The following is an 18,065-nucleotide window of genomic DNA, read 5'->3' as shown; positions in this document are numbered from 1 at the left end:
CCTCTGGCGGCTGCGTGAAAGTTGTCACCTCTGCATTGGTTGGAAGCCCGCGTGTGTGAGCATACGCATACCTGGCCATGAGCATGTAAGGGAGAGCAAAAGGAAACGGACATGATTGATGCTCACATGTACACACATGCCTCCTCGTACTGTATCAGCAGTAGCAAAAACGGCCACAGCCTCTAGTTGCAGAAGCACAAGCCCATTCCCTGCAAGGAGGCAGCAGCATCACCTCCTCTTGCTGCTAGCGGTGCTTTAACGAAATGAAGCTGCTGCACCTGCGAGGAGGTTGCCAAAGTACATGCACACATTGCCAACAAAAGCGTTGCCGCCTTGGGCAATTCTCTCTCTCTCTCTCTCTCTCTCTCTCTGCTCGCTCCATCTGGCCACTCAACACGCGGTTACACCACCGAGAGCCCCCCTCCTGGTTGACGGGCTGGTCGCCTATATACTGTGCTGTACAGGGAAGGCTACAGGGAAGAGGGCACTATCGCCATCCATCGGCGTCACGGCTCGATCGAGGCGAGCTAAAAAGGGCGGTCTCTGATCCCGACCTGCTGGGTGGTGCGTGGCGCGCACAGGCTGGTGCTGGTGCCGGTGCTGGTGCCGGGCTGGTGCTGGGCTGGCCCAATTGCCAGGCGAGGACACGCAGCAAGCAGAAAGCTGTTGAGCAGCCCTGCAGTTTGTTTACCCCCCCCCCATCCCTTGCTGGTATACGAGCATGTACCTACTAGGCGGTATCCATGTATAGCTGGAATTGAAGCAAAGAAGAAAAAAAATTGAGAAAAAGAGAGGGGACCGGAGGGTAATGTGAGTAAGAGACAAGGGATGGACACCATATGAACGAACTGGACCAGGTGCGTTTTGCATACGGCAACGGCATGGCATGGAGCAGACGAGGATCCTCTGGCCGCCATGGAGACGGTCAACAGATGGGCACGCCCGGTTTTACGGAAAAGGCATTGGCTTGACGCTCCTGATTACTGCGGCTACATGACGGCTGAGCTCTCCCTGCCTCGAGCCGTGCCATGGTGGAATTCCAGCGGCTCTCATCCCATAGGTCGGCCCAGCATGGTGCGAGTAATAGCAGTGCCGCTGCTGTACACAGTTGCCATCACTTGATTCAAACAAGTACAACATGGGAAGCATTGCAACAAGCACCGCACGTCGAGGACGGCATGGCTAGCTGGTTTTGTATTCAGGGACGCCAATGCATGCATGTCCGTCCGTTTGCTATCAAGTACCTGCTCCTTAGCAAACATGTACATGCTAAGAGGGCAAAAAAGAAAAACGGAAAAAGAAGCGACAAGAGGAAAAACAGAAAAAATCCCACGCAGCCATTTGGGCGTGGCCACCAGGTACCAGGGGGTGTGCGTGCGGGAAATCCTGCTGCTGCGATGCCCCTTTCCTGGGTGCAACCACTTTTGCTCCCTTTTCGCACCGCTACCAGCAGCCACAGGCCACTACAGGTGACTACAGGCACGCCCAGCGTCCAGGCACCGCCCGCCGCCTTTTGGCCGTCACCGCTCCATGGTTCCCGGGGCCTGTCGCCGCGCCTGATTGGCTCGCCGCCACTCTAGGAGTCATGCATGGCGCACCACTTCTCACCGACTTCACCGAATTTCACGTTGTTTGCGACAAAGAACGACTTCTTATTTAGCAGGGCCTGCTGCTCGTTCCTGTCCGCCAGCCGGCCTCGAGACGACCTTTTTATCCTCTCGCATCCCTCTCTGCTTCATCCCCTCTTCTCCTCTTCTCACCCTCTCTGCCTCTCCATCTGCCTCGCCATTGTGCGCTTTTGCCTCTCGACTTACAGAGCGTACATCCAAAAAATCTCAGCAGCTAATTCTGCCGCCTCCATCGCCCTCGACCGCCTCTTTAACGCCCGACACACCAAGTCTCGTGATTTCCGTCTGGCGCACCAGGGACACCGCCAGCAGAGCCTCAGCCAGCTCCACTAACAACGACCGCCATTTTTTATCATCCCACCGCGCCATTCTCCTGTCACCATGTTCCGACGGTACGCTCTCGGCTTCTCAAACGTCGGCCGCCAGTTTTCCACAATGGGCTCAACAACGCCTTTGGAAGATGCCATTCGCGCCAAGGTATGTGGTTTTCATTTTACCTTGATTTATTCCATCTTTTTTGCGTCTCGCATTCTTCTATTACGACTCTTATGTTTATGCGCAATTGCCTGTATAATTCGCTGACTTTTATTTCCCTCTCAGCTGACTGCAGCGCTCTGCCCTCTGACGCTGGAAATCTACAATGACTCGCACCTCCACGCCCACCACAAGGCCATGGCAGGCAACATCTCCAAGGAGACGCACTTCCGGTATGACTTGATACACTGATTTCCAATCACAACTCATTTCTTCGGCGGCAACTGACATCATCCCAGGCTAGTCATTATTTCCGATGTATTTGCCTCCAAGATGCAGCCTGCACGCCATCGAATGGTCTACGCCCTGCTGCGAGATGAAATGGCCCTGGAGGGAGGCATCCACGCTCTTCAGCTCAAGACTTTGACCCCTGAGGAAGAGAAGCGCCTGCAGAAGAAAAAGGCAGCCGAAGCAGCGGCCAAGGAGGAGAGCGCCAAGAAGCAGGACACCCCTACTACAGAAAAGGCCGAGTCCAAAGCCGAGCCTGCAGATGCGTAAACTGGACAAGAAGATGAAAAGAAAAAGAACGACAAAGGGGGGAGAGGTTCAAGCTAGGAGTTGTGGAGTGGTTTATCTGATTCGCCCTCGGCGAAAACTAACTCTTCGCATGCCAATGGCAGGCAGCTTGGATATTGCAATGATTCCAAGCAGACACACGGCCATCACCCACCGCCATTTTTTTCAACGCAATGATTTTGATGATAATTGCACGACGCACCATGAAACACTTTTTTTTCTTAACCATTTACTTTTACGCTCCCTCTTATCCGCCATTCGACTTTTTTTTTTTTCTATTCAACGCCAAACGTCATTTTAAAAGCAAACAACTTGAAAAGTTTACGAAACTCCCTTTATACAAGGGCATTGGTGGCTGTGTTATTTGATCTTCCTTTCCACACTTCAACATTCGACGCGCAGAGTCAAGAAAGAAAACAAACAAACAAACCCGAGAAAAAAAACTCGTTTAAAAAAAGAAAAGAGAAAATCTTACTGGCGTTTTGCAGTATCGCTGTGTTTTTTTGAAAATATTTATTCATATTCTGGAATGAGACGGATTAGATGGTTTTGCGAGTACTCCTCAAGGAGTCGGTTATTTATGTATTCTTTTTTTATTCTTTTTTATTTCTCTCTCACTTGATTACCCCTTTTTCTCCTCTGTATAGCTTTCTCTGATTGATGAAAGTGAAGAATGGGTTTTTATTTTGTTTGCTTTTCTGAAAATTTCTTCATATTCTGATAAACTCAAACAAATACTATGTGATATGACTGAGGAGGGAGGATGCGTCTTTTTTCAGCCTTTGAACGCTTTTTTATGCATGCATTAGTGCATTTGTATGAAATAGACAAGCATTTTTTACATTAAACTTCAAGAGAAGACACTTTGTGTTAAAAGCTTCAATTATCAACGTGCCTCGTTCCGTCTTGTTGCTGCCAATACATGCTTCAAGGGATGTGTCTATTTTTCGTTACTATAAAATGCCTTCCATATTCATCCCATATCAATAAACGCCTATATACCCCTCTGTAATCCATTCATTTCTGCCAGTCATTTCATACAACAATCGCGCCGCGTATCAATAAACCATGTACATCATTATAATAATACGTCATTTTCACTCAGCCCAATTCCTTTCTCTTTTCCATTTATTTTATCCTCTCAATTGTCAATGCCACTGCCAATAAAACTCGTCGACGAAGTAGATGCCTTCTTCCGGAAATGCTCCCTCAGCCGCGCCCGCTCCTCGGCCGTTCTCTTGCGCGGCTTCGAGGAGCCCGACCTGGCGCTCGAACTAGGGGTGGTGCGGCCCTTTGAGACGAGGTTCCCGAGGTAATCGGCCGCTGGGCGCGGGGAGGACCTGGGGTTGGAGGATTTAGGAGGTTGTCGCCGGGTTGTTGATACGGGAGAGGAGATTACTGCAGAGGTTGTGGGGTGGCGTCGGGGTGATGAGCGCTGAGGGAGGCTTCTGTGCATCTTTGGTTGGAGCTGAGGTTGGGTTTGTGGCTGCGGTTGTAGCTGTGGGGTAGATTCGGGCTGAGGGCGAGGTTGAGGTTGAGGCTGAGGCTGTGGTTGAGCAGCTTGTGTTTTTGATCGTGATCGTGATCTTGAATGCGCCTCTGCTTGCGGCTGTGGTTGTGGCTTTGGTCGCGATGGTGCTTTGGCGGGATAGGGGAGGTAATCAAAGTCGTCGCTCCCTAGATCCGGGGACGCAGCTCGTGGAATAGGAGGTCGAGGAGGTGGTGGTGCCGGTGCTGTCCGTGATGGTGCAGGTACAGTTGGCGGCTGTCTTGTCGGAGGAGGCATGTCCCCAGCGGATGCTGCTCTTGGCCGTTTCTGCGCCCGCGACACACTACTCCGTCCACCTCGTCTCACTTCCACGGCGCTGTCGTCCATGATACTGTCGTCGTCCAGCAAGTCCACAATTTCCACGTCTTGCTCCATCTCCATTTCTAGCTCGGGAGCCGGCCCCCTTTGCCTGCTCTGGTTCATTGCGGCCTTGATCCTTGCGACTTCCTCGGGGTATGCACCCAAAACTGTGTCTAGGTTGTCTTTGTTTACACACATGCGGTTGAAGAGGATGGGGCCTCGAAGATCATTGAACCATTCGATGGCAGGAAGATGGCTAGGGCCCCCGCTGAGAGCGTACTTCAAATATCCGGACCATGCTCGGATGAAGTCATCGCATAGATACTCTCGTATCAGTCTCTTTTCCTGGAGCTCATAGAGGTGGCAGCACGCCTCAACAAAGCTCAAGAGGTTGCCTGAATGAACCGTCGCATAGTCGGGATATGTAGCAGTGAAGGCACTATAGGGATCTCCGCTTTTGCTTATCAGCACGTCGATGGCGGCTTGTATCTTGTATAAATGGCCTATTGGCGTTTGGCGAGAATGAGATGCTTCTGGATCACTGTGGGGTAGCCGATTGATCTGGTCTTGGCGCCCCGGAGCTCTGTTCTGGGGGGGCGGCATCCTGGATAAATCTGTGTGGTGGGGGTATGGGTGGCGAGCTCTCCATCATATCATCATCAAATGGGGTTGAGGCAGCTGAGCTCTGGAGGCTCGGCTCAGCATGTGCCCGCGCGAAAGGCATGCGCGTGGAAGGAACCAAACGTATTGGGGGAGTTCCAGAGGCAGTGGGGCCGTCTTCATCAAACAGAATCGGCTTCATTCTTCGTGTCCGATGATGGACTGGGTCAGTTGAGAGCATAGACAACTGAGGTGTTGGTATAGGAATATGAGGGCCGGACGAAACACGAGGCTGCGCACATGGAGGCGTATCTGTAGTAGACGCCGTGTTTATCAAGTTGCTCGTGGCCTCTTGAGGCGTTGCTGTATGGATCAGCGTAGCTACACGGTTGATTGGTGCCTCATGGTGGTTTGTTTGGGCTTGGGGGACCTCCATCTCAAGATCATCGGGCTCGCTGATGCCCGAAGAGGGGCCGGGGTCTGCAGCGTCATCTGCTTTGGGCGCTGGCGGTTGAGTGAGCGGTTCGAGCAATGGCGACTTGTATTCCTCTTCAATGGGTGAGCCGGGATCAGATGCGTCTGATTGGTTCCCCGATCTGGATGGTGAGGCCGGCCATGATATATCCCTCTCTGGTGACGAGGCTACAGGCCTCTCTGGTGACGAAGCTGTAGGTCTCTCTAAGGAAGATGCGGGTACTTTACTTGACCTTGCAGCGATCGAGCCAGGGGAGGATCCAGTCTGTTTGTCACCGTTATTGACGGTAAGAGAGCGTTTAGCATCTTCCGTGTGTTTGGGGTCTTCTCTGCCCTCTAAATCCTCGTCATCTTTTTGACCCTCTTCATCTCCTTGGTCTTCTTTGTCCTCTTGGTCCTTTTGGTTCTCTTGATCCTCTTGATCCTCTTCGCCCTCTTGATTTCCCTGGCCTTCTTGCACATCTTGGTCGTTTTTGTCCTTGAGACGAACAAATGCTTCCTTCAGGGTCTGCAGGACATGGCTCGGGACAGTAGACAGACCGTGCGGCCCATCTTTCATGTCCACCGCCCACGAGCCCTCCGCCTCGAGCAGCGACTTCTGGTCTTTGGGAATGGTGGCGAGACTCCGGCGGCCCAGCAGCTCGGTGACATCGTGCGTTGGTGATGTTTTGGGAGGCATTTTAGCAAGTCGGCAATGATGCGACGCGGCGGGCTGGTCAGCTCAGCGCATCTGTGGGAAACGCCCTGGGCGTTGTCAATGTCAAGAAAGCAAGCGCTGGCAGCCACTCGAGGTGCAATCGACACAATCGACAGTGTGCGAGGTCCGTTGATCAGGCAATCAGAGAGAGTCGCCGGGCGCCGCTGGCAGGGCTTCGCATCCCATGACTCAGATCGTAAACACCATGCAGGCGAGCGGGACGTCGCAAAACGCGGTCCAGGAATTTTGCTGGAGTTGGAGATGATCGCGTCGTCAACCAGGCGCCGGGCGTGGTGGGGTTTCCGCGGGTTGACAGGGAGCTTGGACAGGCGCTAGCTGTCAGGTAGCATCAGGTGCTTCTCTAGGCCTGGGTGCCTGGGTACGTAGCCGAGCGCCTCGAGAGAAGCTCGACGCTGTGCTTGATAGACAGCTCCAGAGGCGCTTAGCAGTGACATTTTACGAAATGAGAAGATGTAGAGTGACACATACTATTGCCTGCGATGCACCGTGACATCTACAGCAGGTATCTGTATATCTAGATGGAGCTATAAGTACCAGGCATCGCGTAGACTAGCCTGTGCCGAGTCAAGTCGACATTGATAAGCTGTCACATCCTGCCGGCAAATCAAGCTTTGCGCTCTTGTTGCCTCCCGCGGCTGACTGACCCCTCGCCAACGGCCTGCATTCCGCCTCTCTGCTCGCATATCCCGCCTGCAGCCTACAGAGCCCTTACATATGCGTACATGCGGCACCGCATACCTGACGTAGCCGCAACTCCACGCTCCCGACTGCCTCTCGCCATCTCTCCTACACCACCATGCTGGCGACACTGCGCATGCGCCTCTGCTTGGAAATCGACGTCTAAGCGGCGGGCGGGTGCTGAAGCAGCGTCACTGAGGCAGCGCTACTACTCCTGCGTGTATAGCGCCACAGCGAGCTGGAGAGCTTCCAGATAGAGCTTCCAGATAGAGCTTCCCATAGACCCCGATCACAACACCATGGCCAGCCATACATCCGCCTCGAAACCCGTCGACGGCTCCTCCTTCTCCGGCTCGCTCATCTCTCCCACACACTCGCAGCACCGCCGCGACTCCGTCCACTCCGTCTCGGTGAGCTCCACCTTGGAAAAGGAACAGCTGGCGCACGCCCTCGACCAGATACACACCACGGCCAGCCGCACCGACTCGCTGACCACGTTCAACGACTTCGCCCCTCCTCCCGTCGTCGTTGCAGATACCGAGAGCCGGGGGACGGTGCAGCAGGGCCTGAGCGGGCTCTACAGCCGGTTTCGAGAGGCGGTTGGTGGGAGCAGCTCGTCCAAGGCTGCGCAGCGGGACGACGATGCCGAGAGGGTGGAAAAGTCGGGCAGAAAGGCATCGTCGGCTGCCGGCGAAGGACATGCCTCGAAGCCGTCGATATCGTCTCTGAGCCGCGCCGAGACTGCAACCACCGTCTCTACCGCAACCTCTCAGCTTGCGCCAAGCGATGTTTCCTCTCCCACAATATCCACCAACCCTGTCGATGGCCGGCCTGCCGCATCCAAATCTGGAAGCATCAGCCTGATTAGCGGCTCCAAGTCTCATCCCTCTAGTCGGCAGAGTCTACCGACAAACGCCACAAGCCCTGTGACTGCCGTTCATACCATCGCCGGCCCCTCTACAAGGATACGAGATGCCAGCCGTAGCTCTATCCAGACTGATGATGGCAAACCCCAGAGTGACTTGCAGACGCGCCTCTCATCTGTCGACTCACCAACCCTGTACGATTCCAAAGGTGGCAGCATTCCTGCAAGGGTGCGGAGGGACAACAGCATTTCTAGTGCTGAGAGTGGAAGCGCTGAAGCTCCGCTGAGCCCAGTCAAGGGGAAAGGCCCCCTATCGCCATTGCAGACGACCTTTCATTCACGAAGTCCTTCTGCAGCATCGTCTCTGCTATCTCCCGATGATGCCCGGAGAAAGCCTGCTGTTATTGATCGTATTAGCCACCCAAACCATTTGAGATACTCAGCTTCAAGGGACTCGTCTGCCGACCGAGGAACAGCAGAAGCAAGTCATATTATCACGTCTGCCCATAATTCGATTCATCATAGCTCCTTCACTCAAGACTCTAATCCTCAACGCTCGCAGTCTGGCGATATCCGCATCCCAGGTACCACAGCCGGCCATCATGGAGCGTCGGACCAGATGAACGCCCAGCTAGACAGAATGCGCAGACAAATACTAAGTAAAGAATTTTGGATGAAGGACGAGACCGTAAAGGAGTGTTTTCTCTGCCAGGGGCCATTTACAGCATTTCGAAGAAAGCACCACTGCCGAACCTGCGGCTTCATCTTTGATTCCAAGTGTACAGTTGTCATTTCAGGTGAAAGATTTGGTCTTCCCGGCTCTCTCCGGGTTTGTAAGCGCTGCCTCGATGTCATCACTCGGCGCTTTGACGCCAGCGGCTCGGAGGACTCTGGCGATGAGCAGTCGTATCTGCCAAGAATATTTGGCTCTGAAGATCCCAGAAAATCAACAGTTTCTTTTGCGCAGCCTCTCAGAGAACCAGAGACATTGCAGAGCCCAGAGACTTCGAGACCGGTAACGACACCCATGATGACAATACCAGCAACCCGGAGAGTCAATGAATCTAACAACACCTCTTCTGTTCTGGAAATTGGCGCTCCACAGCTCAGTCGGCCGAGCTCATCACGCTCGCTCAAGTCTCTTTCTTCCGGTAGACCCCATTCGTCTGCTGGTCACAAAAGACACCATTCAAAGCATGGATTGCTGGGAAGGATCAAGCCGGATCAAGCTCCTTTTCGGAGAGGCATTCAAGAAGAAAACTCCAATCGAACCAAATTCCCAGCTTTCCATGATGACAACATCATCGACCCAGAATTGGCCGACTTCATGTCGGATGACTCGAGCGGAGATGAGCAGCAAGTCGGCAGTATTTTTGCGACTCTCGCATCAGCCGATATCCCCCCTACAGGCTTTGACCCTGACAAATCAAACCTTTCATCGCTCATGAACTCTACAAAGAAGCATCATCGCCATAAAGGGGGCGAAAAAAGCATCAGCGGAATGAGCCACTTCAGCCGAAGTGGATTTGGGCTTGATGAATTGACGCCCGGCTTTGCTAGCCACCGCAGGTCAACTCGGCGACGCAATCACAGTAATGTTAGCGGCAGCGTTCACCATTTTGGCTCTCCTCGGCCCAAGTCCATCGTTTTCAAGGGCCCGTCAACATCGTCGGAGATGCTGTTTCCTGTGGATGCTCCAAATCACAGCGGGACCCAGTTGACTAGAAGTAACTCGCTCCAAAAGCGCAAGGAGGCCAAAACAAAGCTCAACGAGTCTAGTTTGAGGCACGTCGACAGGCTCCTCTATCAGCTCTTAGTCGACGGGGATATACCCAACCCTGAGGCCTGGCAAAAGGCGCTTGTTCCTATTCTCTTGAAGGCGACAGACGATGTGTCCCCGGACGTGGCGAATGGCGAATCCATGGATATTCGAACCTACGTGAAGCTCAAGAGAATCCCAGGAGGTAAACCTGGTGATACATCCTACATCTCTGGAATCGTCTTCACCAAAAATCTTGCCTTGAAGAGTATGCCACGCAAGATTACAAATCCCAGGATCCTACTTGTTGGGTTTCCAATTGAATACCAGAGACACCAGCAGCAATTTATGAGCTTGGAGCCGGTCATTGCGCAGGAGAAGGAATTTCTCAGAATCGTGGTCCAGAGAATCGTTCAACTCAAACCTCACGTTGTGCTTGCGGAAAAGACCATTTCTGGCTTGGCTCTGCAGTATCTCTCAGACGCCAATATTGCAGTGGCGTTTAATGTCAAGCGATCAGTCATAGCAGCTGTTGCCCGCTGTACCGAGACAAAGATTATCGAGTCCTTTGACATGCTAGAGGCTCAAGTTGGGAGATGTAGCGCCTTTGAGGTCAGGACATTTGTGAACAATGATTATCCCGGCCGGAAGAAGTCCTACATTTTCCTTTCGGGATGTAGGCGTGAGCTCGGGTGCACCATTACTCTTCGAGGGGCCAGCAATGACCTTCTCGCCAAGATGAAATACATCACCGACTTCATGGTCTACGTTGTATACAATCTCAAACTCGAGTCGAGTCTTTTGCGGGATGAGTCTGTTGAGCCACCTGAGGCCCACGAATCTGCCTCCTTGTCTAATTCTTTCCCAGCCTTGAACGATAGCATTCGTTCACTGAACTCGGTACAGTATTCGACCAACGGCGGCAGAAATGGCCCAATTGTAGTGATCAACCAACCGTCTAGTGAAGGTGACCCGCCGTCACAGGCCACTATCGAGAGCTCCTGTGTCGGAGACACTGATGAGGCACCTACTTCGCAGCTTTCGTTAGATCAGGCCAGCTCTGAGCCACCCAAGCTGCTGTCGCTGCATGAGTCTCATATTCACGACTCGGCATATAGCCAGGTGCCAGATGATGTGCCCATGCCAACTTTCTATAGCGACATGGTGTCCAAGTATGAGACCAAGATTCTTTCAGCTTCGCCATATGTGCGGTTCACCCAGCCGTATCTTCTTATGAAAGCTCGTGAGCAAGAAAGGCGCCTTTTGTATCTCAAACGTCTAAGGGATCAGGACATGATTGAAGAAGATTTCGAAGAAAAGGCTGAGCCTCCAAACTTTCAACTTATTAAGCCGGAAATGGTCGAAGAGCTTGGCCAGAAAGCGCCTCGCCAGATAATGGAGATTCTTCATGCGGTACACGACGCCGAGTACGACAAGGCTCTTTATACTTACCAGACACAGACTCGCCAATGGGAGACGTATATCCAAGGCAACCTGGATCTATTCGACCCTTACTCACACCAAAATATCATTATTCTGTATTCCGTCATTTGCACCGAAACAAAGATTCCCTGCACAGAGCCCGTTTTGGTTGGCATCAACTTCTACGATGAGCAGCGTGAGGATACTGACATGGACCCGGACTGCACTCTCGGCCAGTACATCGAACACCTAGTCAACAGTAAAGACGAAATCTGCGACTCCAACGGATGCGATCGCAAGATGGCCCAGCATCATCGTACTTTTGTCCATGACCAATTCCGAGTCACTGTGTTTGTGGAGCATCTTCCGAATGCCTCTCCTAGGTCACCTGAACTGGGAGATGGAATTTCCATGTGGACTTACTGCAAAATCTGCCAGAAAGATTCAGAAGAGACGGCAATGTCGGAGACTACATACAAATACTCTTTTGGAAAGTACCTGGAGCTCCTTTACTGGGGCCGTGGCTTGCGAATGAAGGATGCTGTGGAATGCCCTCACGATCATCAAAAAGATCACGTTCGATACTTTAGCTTGCATGACTCCCGTGTCCGAATTCACTGGGATCCAATTGACCTTCTCGAAATTGTCGTACCGCGAGCGCGACTCACCTGGAAAGTGAGCAACGATCTGAAACTCAAGAACGAAATCTATACAAAGATGGATGAGCGCTGGGCAAAATTCATGGCATCTGTAAATGCCCGGCTTAAGAGCATTAGGATCGACAGCGTTCTTCCTGAAAAGGCTGAATCTTGCAAGGCAGAGCTCGAAAGGCTGTCGCAAAAGGCTCAGGAAGAACAAGCCCTTACGGTCCATCGGCTGCAAGAGATCTACGTCAATTCCAAGTACTACGAAGTTGTTCCGTTCAACATTCTCGTTCGAGAAATGCTGGAAACAATCACCGAATGGGATCAAATATTTGCTACGTTTGAGGCCGACTTCTTGGGAGATAAAGATATGCGACAGCTTACAATGCTGCAGCTAAAGAAGATTTTCACCGACAACGAATCCAAGGAATCACTTGCGTCCAACGAAGGAACGGAATCAGCTGCGGACAGCGAGGAGCGTCCATCGCAGACCTTTTCTGAGCCTGAGGAGAAAACTTTGCAAACGGCGGACTTTACGGATAACAACAGTATGGAAGCCAGCACCACTTCCGCAAAACTGGGCTCAGAGAAGCTTGATGCCGAAGGTGTGCAAGTTCCACCTGTGACGGAGGATACTCTTGAGCATGCTCAGCCGCTAGATCTAGCAAGCTCAGCGCCTGTTGTTATAAATAACTCTCAAGCAACTGCCAACAGCGAAGATACAAAGGCGACAGTGGCGGCAACTACTCCACCAGACGGAGCATCAGCAACGCGATCATCTACATCGCCCGTCAGAATGGCTCGCAGTCCCACAAATTCATCTGCGTCTGGACAGTCTCTTGCTGAGAAGATTGAGGCCAGCCGCCGCGAGAAAACTTTACAACCAAGACAATCAGAGGACTCCAGTGAAAGACCTACCGATATGGAAACAACATCCAGGCAGGTCTCAGAACAAGGTGTTCGACGAAAGTCGGCTACTAGCACTTCACCACCGATAACAAGAGCCACATCACAACCCTCGCGGACACTGTCCAGGTTACAGTCGCTTGGCAAGTCGATTGGCTCTTCCGATTCTATCTCGAAGTCCTCGGAACCTGCCAACTCAGATCAACAGTCAGAAGGGTCTATCAAATCGGATAAAAAACTATCTGATCGACTCGGCTTGACTGTATTGAAGAACCGGGGGAAGATGGCTGGCTCAAGTATTCCTCGCATGGTGCAGAGCAAGAAGAAGGAATCCAAAGTCACCACTCTAGCAAAGCACTTTGAGCAGCTCAGCAGAGAGTTTAGCAGAGAATTCGAGAAGGAGCGCATTCGAGACCGTAAGAAGCGTGCTGCTAGCATGCGGAATCCTCGTCCTATGCTGCCCAAGACATCGACGCAGGCGATTGTGCAAGTGTACGACAACGTAAATGAAGCGTTTGACGAACCAGCTGTGACAAGCGAACCAAACACGGAGCATGATGTAGAGACACGATTACAAGAAGCGTCTTCCACTTCCTTGGGAGGAAAAGGAGAAGGATCATCTAGGCTAGAGTCCCAAACGGGGCCACCAACTCCCAGCGAACCTCCTCTGCATTCTGATAGCCAGCCTCGATGGGACGATGAAACCACTAATCCGAACACGAGCCAAGGCATGTCGGATGATGAGGGAGGTACTAGTGACGCTGAGCCTTCGGTATCTGATGAGTTTATGCCCGACATCAAAGAGATTGCTGATTCTAGCGCCGAGATTCCACTTGAGCTTCCAAAGCATCAAAAAACAAGCCTAATGAAATATCTTACCAACTTTTGGGCTGAACGATCAGCCAGTGGGTGGCCTGCGCTGGAGTATCCCGTTAATGCCACAGATCACATCTTTGTTGACTCGGACATTATTGTTCGAGAAGACGAGCCTAGCTCAGTCATCGCGTTGGCCCTAAACAGCGATGATTACAAGGAAAAGCTTGCCAACATCCGGCGAGATGCGCACCAGACTATGATGCGGGAGGCGGACAGTATCATAGACGAGAACATGGATGGCAATATCGATGGTGACCCCAAATCAATGCCAGTATCAGACAACCCAGATTGGGCTGCTGACGAATCAGAGCTTGAGAAGAGTCTGCTTCGCGCCACCGGCACGCATCTCAAGTACCAGTTCAAGGAGGGCGCGGCGGTCATGACTTGTAAGATCTTTTACGCCGAGCAGTTTGATGCTCTGAGGCGGAAGTGTGGCGTTGCCGAGCGCATAGTGGAATCGTTGTCGCGATGTCTTCAATGGGATTCAAAGGGTGGTAAAACGAAGTCTGTCTTCTTAAAGACGCTTGATGATCGACTAGTTTTGAAGGTAAGTAAAAAGAGGGGCTTTGAGAGTGCCAAGTGTATCAGTTCTTAACTAACCCGTTATCTCTCATAGTCTCTCTCGACTATCGAGACATCTGCGTTCTTACGATTTGCTCCAGGATATTTCAGTATAATGGCTGAGGCGCTGTTCCATGATTTGCCATCTGTAATCGCCAAGATGATGGGCTTCTTCCAAATTCTCATCAAGAATCCAGTGACGGGGACAGATATTAAGCTGGACTTGCTGGTGACGGAGAATCTCTTTTACGACAGATCTCCGACGAGAATCTTTGATTTGAAGGGATCCATGCGCAACCGCAAAATCCAGTCAACAGGCGAGCAAAATGAGGTTTTACTAGACGAAAACATGGTAGAGTACATCTACGAATCTCCTCTATTTGCGCGCGAACACTCCAAGAAGCTTCTTAGGGCGTCAGTTTGGAACGATACGCTGTTTTTGGCGCGACAGAACGTAATGGACTATTCTCTGATGATTGCGGTTGATGAGAGGAGAAAGGAACTGGTCGTGGGCATCATTGATTGCATCAGAACGTATACGTGGGACAAGAAGCTTGAAAGCTGGATCAAAGATCGCGGCTTCGCGGGTGGCGGTCGGAACAGGCCGACTGTGACGAGTCCTAAGGAGTACAAGTCTCGATTTAGAGAGGCCATGGCAAGGTGAGTTTTTGTGGCTTCTACTTCATACGCTGCGGCACTTTGATAGCGGATACTGACACTCGGACTCGTAGGTACATCTTGCAAGCTCCTAACTGCTGGCACCTTTTCAAACAGCCTCAGCATAACATGTATTACAACCAGGCCCGATTTGAGGACGCAGAGGCTTGAGAATATGAGTTGACTTGAGATGAAGCGAGTAGAACTCGGGCGGTGTGCGGAGAAGCATTTACAGCGCGTTGGCTATATATATTTTTTTTCCTTTTTTTTTTATTTTTGTCACATCATGGCGTTGGCGAGTTGATACTCATGTGCGCTGATTACCTTTTTATTCTCTTTTATGAAGTTAGTTTCAGCGTTTATGTGTGTGTGTGTTTTGGGATGGAGGGATGAGATGAATGAAGGAGCAGGCAGCGAGATACCCTAAATGATTATCACAGAGTTTAAAGCTGGAGTGCAAAGATGGAACTGCGAATTGATCAGTGCAAATTGTGTAATATTAAGCGACAGAAAAAGAAACAGTATTTTAGGAACGGTTTCTTTCCTTTGATAGCCACAATTCTTTTTTTTCTGTGAGACGCTAATGAAGCGAGAGCGTCACTTATAACGCTTGTATTCCGTGTGTTGTTGAAACCAGAAGTCTTTGAAAAACTCAAGCTATGGCCCCGCTAATAAGGTGATGTTCACATTACACCTTCTAAGTGGCCAACTTCTCTCTGTCAACTATTCTACGTCTACTATCCGCTGCTAGTGCTGCTGAGCAGCCTTTGACTTGCTGTAATCAATTTTAATGTCTCGTTAACTTTCTTCTTCCTTTCTCTTCACTCACCCCAAATGTCGATTGATCTCAACTGGGAGACGCTCACAAGCGGCCCAGACGGCGATGCGCTGGCCGAGAGCATCAGGACCTTTATCCACGCCAAATTCCAGACGGTGCCGCTGCCGCGGTTCATCAGATCCGTCAACGTCCACGGCTTCGACTTTGGCACGATCCCGCCAGAGCTGGAGCTCAAGGACATCACCGACCCGCTGCCGGACTTTTACGAGCAGGAGCTGGACGACGATGAGGACGACAGCCAGGACAGCGACGAGGACGAGGAGAGCATCGCCGAGCGGGAGCGGCTGGCGGCGGCGGCGGCGATGATGGAGGCCCGCAAGCGCGAGAACGGCCTGCGGGAGGCGCTGAAGAGCGACGTGGGCAGCAGCAGCCACGATCTGGGGAGGGCGTTTCTGGGCACGTCGACGCCGGGGATCCTGGGCGGGCCGGGGAGGAACTACTTCCAGGCGCATCTGGCGACGGGGACGCACACGCCGCTGGCTGCGGTCGCGGGCGCGCATCTGGGCGGCACGAGCTGGATGGGCTCGGCGGCCGGGTCGGAGGCGCAGACGCCGTATCATAGCAGGGAGGCGTCGCTGAGCTCGATTGACAACTTGCTGGACCCGGGGATGGGGGCGCTGAACTTGGGCGCAAAGTCGGATGTGTCGAGCACGCTGGGACAGCCGTCGAGGCCGTCGACGAGCCATGGGCAGGACTCTGCGATTGTTGACGACGACGACGACGATGAGGAAGTGGAAAGGGGCGGCAAGAGGGAGGCAAAGGTGGAGGACGTGCAGGCGGTGTTTCGGATCCGGTACGCGGGCGACGTGAGGCTGAACCTGACGGCGGAGATATTGCTGGACTATCCGATGCCGAGCTTTGTGGGGATTCCGCTCAAGTTGAATATCACGGGGCTGACATTTGATGGGGTGGGCGTGCTGGCGCATATTCGCAAGAGGGTGCATTTCTGCTTTTTGAATCCGGATGATGCGTTGACCGCGGTGGGACCGGAGGGGGGGAAAGGAGAGGAATCTGTAACGGGAGATGGCAATGGCAATGATGAAGGAGAAAAGGGGAAGAAGCAGCAACAGCAAGGACAAGGACAGCAGCAGCAGACTGGAGGGAGGTTCGGGGGACTGCTGCAGGAGATCAAGGTGGAGAGCGAGATTGGCGAGCGGGAGAGCGGGAGGCAGAGCTTGAAGAATGTGGGAAAGGTGGAGAGATTTGTGCTGGAGCAGGTGAGGAGGATATTCGAGGAGGAGTTTGTGTATCCGAGTTTCTGGACATTTTTGGTGTGAGTTTAGGGGGGTTTGCATTATCATCGTCATGGCCATCAATGGATTTTGTTTCTTTTTTTTATACATATAGACGAGGAAAAAGGAAAACATATTCCAACTACAAAGATTTAAATTCAAGATATTAGAAAATGGTATCATGTCAATGTACGTCTAAAGCCCTGATACGCCTGCTGCATATCCAAGTCCAGCTCCCTCGCCTGCTGCTCGCTCAGCTCATCCGACGCCTTCATCTGGTTGAGCGTGATGAGCCACTGCACAATCTTGCCCCGGTTATCAAAGTCCTTGTCCGTCACGCGGTTCACCGACTGGATCACGTCCGAGAGCAGAGGGTGCAGCTGGTCCTTGGACAGCAGGCCGAGCTTGACGGCGTCGAGGAAGGTGATGAACTCCTGCGTGGCTTCCAGGATGAGCACGCCGCTGGGGTTGTTTGCGGCGGCGGCGGCGGGAGCTGCAGCGGGAGCGGCGGAGGATGCGGTGATGGTGGTGGATGGCATGCCGACTCGGAGGCGTTCAGTTGCGCGGGGGACGTCGAGCTTTTGTGGTTGCGCGGATATCGAGGTTAGTCAAAGGAGCTTCATGGTTGAGTTGAATAGTATGATGTAACCTACATCCCATTTTGCTTTGAATTCTTCGAGGTCCTTGAATTCGTTTGCAATTGTCTCATCCGCCAGAAGCGCCTTGTACTGCCTCAGTGAGCGCTCACAGATGTCTGTGTATTCAGCCTCCGGGATGGCATCCTTCAGAAACGCCTTCTCCAGCTCATCGAGCGTGACAATGATGCTAAACAGTTCACCGAGAGAATCCTGGAGATCGCGCTCAGCGCGGGTGTCGGTGAGTTTCACCTCCTTGCGTGGTTGAGATTTGATTAGCCATGTTATGTTACGCACATATCACGCTGAGAGAGCGGGGGAGGGGTTCTGTTTAGGCATCATCTACTCACTTCATCGAGGTTGATGGTGGCAGACAGACTCGTATTGGGGACGTAGCTATGGGGAGTGGGCGCGTAGCTCTGACGCGTGTTCATGATGGTGGACTGAGGCGAGGCATCGAGGAGCCGCGAAGCTGTGACGATGCTTGAGTCTCATACAAAGATGGTGGTGACGGCACTCACTGAGCTACTGTAGTCGAGGCGGCGCCTAGCGCTTAGCCCACTATAAGCTGCACTAGAGGCTCCGACGGCTGGCAGAATTATTGACCGCCCAAATTATTGTAGTGGAGCGGCTTTATCGATAATGATCGCTGTCGAAAATTTTTGGAAAGTGC

The 18,065-nt window shown here is 52.3% G+C and overlaps 7 protein-coding genes across 7 annotated transcripts; 4 read left to right on the top strand and 3 right to left on the bottom strand.

Moving 5' to 3' along the window:
- Positions 1-1,589: 1,589 nt before the first annotated feature.
- On the top strand, positions 1,590-1,961 carry TrAtP1_005982 (uncharacterized protein; the record flags this gene model as incomplete). The annotated part of the gene is made up of 1 exon (XM_066112936.1): positions 1,590-1,961. The coding sequence occupies one exon, from the start codon at positions 1,590-1,592 to the stop codon at positions 1,959-1,961; it is 372 nt and encodes a 123-aa protein (XP_065969022.1).
- Positions 1,962-2,009: 48 nt separating this feature from the next.
- On the top strand, positions 2,010-2,660 carry TrAtP1_005981 (uncharacterized protein; the record flags this gene model as incomplete). Its single annotated transcript, XM_014082556.2, has 3 exons — positions 2,010-2,105; positions 2,229-2,335; positions 2,402-2,660. The coding sequence occupies 3 exons, from the start codon at positions 2,010-2,012 to the stop codon at positions 2,658-2,660; spliced, it is 462 nt and encodes a 153-aa protein (XP_013938031.2).
- A 1,159-nt stretch (positions 2,661-3,819) lies between these two features.
- TrAtP1_005980 (uncharacterized protein) lies at positions 3,820-4,725 on the bottom strand (the record flags this gene model as incomplete). The annotated part of the gene is made up of 1 exon (XM_066112935.1): positions 3,820-4,725. The coding sequence occupies one exon, from the start codon at positions 4,723-4,725 to the stop codon at positions 3,820-3,822; it is 906 nt and encodes a 301-aa protein (XP_065969021.1).
- Positions 4,726-5,065: 340 nt separating this feature from the next.
- TrAtP1_005979 (uncharacterized protein) lies at positions 5,066-6,280 on the bottom strand (the record flags this gene model as incomplete). The annotated part of the gene is made up of 1 exon (XM_014082648.2): positions 5,066-6,280. One exon carries the CDS (start codon positions 6,278-6,280, stop codon positions 5,066-5,068), a length of 1,215 nt encoding a protein of 404 aa, XP_013938123.2.
- Positions 6,281-7,016: 736 nt separating this feature from the next.
- On the top strand, positions 7,017-15,153 carry TrAtP1_005978 (uncharacterized protein). The gene is made up of 3 exons (XM_014082647.2): positions 7,017-14,016; positions 14,086-14,690; positions 14,762-15,153. Exons 1-3 carry the CDS (start codon positions 7,297-7,299, stop codon positions 14,856-14,858), a joined length of 7,422 nt encoding a protein of 2,473 aa, XP_013938122.2. The 5' UTR covers positions 7,017-7,296; the 3' UTR covers positions 14,859-15,153.
- Positions 15,154-15,521: 368 nt separating this feature from the next.
- Positions 15,522-16,802, top strand: TrAtP1_005977 (uncharacterized protein; the record flags this gene model as incomplete). The annotated part of the gene is made up of 1 exon (XM_014082646.2): positions 15,522-16,802. One exon carries the CDS (start codon positions 15,522-15,524, stop codon positions 16,800-16,802), a length of 1,281 nt encoding a protein of 426 aa, XP_013938121.2.
- A 134-nt stretch (positions 16,803-16,936) lies between these two features.
- Positions 16,937-17,826, bottom strand: TrAtP1_005976 (uncharacterized protein; the record flags this gene model as incomplete). Its single annotated transcript, XM_014082645.2, has 3 exons — positions 16,937-17,335; positions 17,411-17,647; positions 17,743-17,826. 3 exons carry the CDS (start codon positions 17,824-17,826, stop codon positions 16,937-16,939), a joined length of 720 nt encoding a protein of 239 aa, XP_013938120.1.
- Positions 17,827-18,065: the final 239 nt, after the last annotated feature.

The sequence above is a fragment of the Trichoderma atroviride genome, chromosome 3, assembly GCF_020647795.1.
Source record: "Trichoderma atroviride chromosome 3, complete sequence".
NCBI classification, from domain to species: domain Eukaryota; kingdom Fungi; phylum Ascomycota; class Sordariomycetes; order Hypocreales; family Hypocreaceae; genus Trichoderma; species Trichoderma atroviride.
This window is presented reverse-complemented; position numbering and strand designations above follow the sequence as displayed.

Bases quoted from the DNA above. Each gene is read 5' to 3' on its own strand.
- TrAtP1_005978 (XM_014082647.2), top strand. From the start codon at position 7,297: ATGGCCAGCCATACATCCGCCTCGAAACCCGTCGACGGCTCCTCCTTC. The intron at 14,017-14,085 runs GTAAGTAAAAAG...TATCTCTCATAG, and splicing joins ATGATCGACTAGTTTTGAAG to TCTCTCTCGACTATCGAGAC. The intron at 14,691-14,761 runs GTGAGTTTTTGT...TCGGACTCGTAG, and splicing joins TTTAGAGAGGCCATGGCAAG to GTACATCTTGCAAGCTCCTA.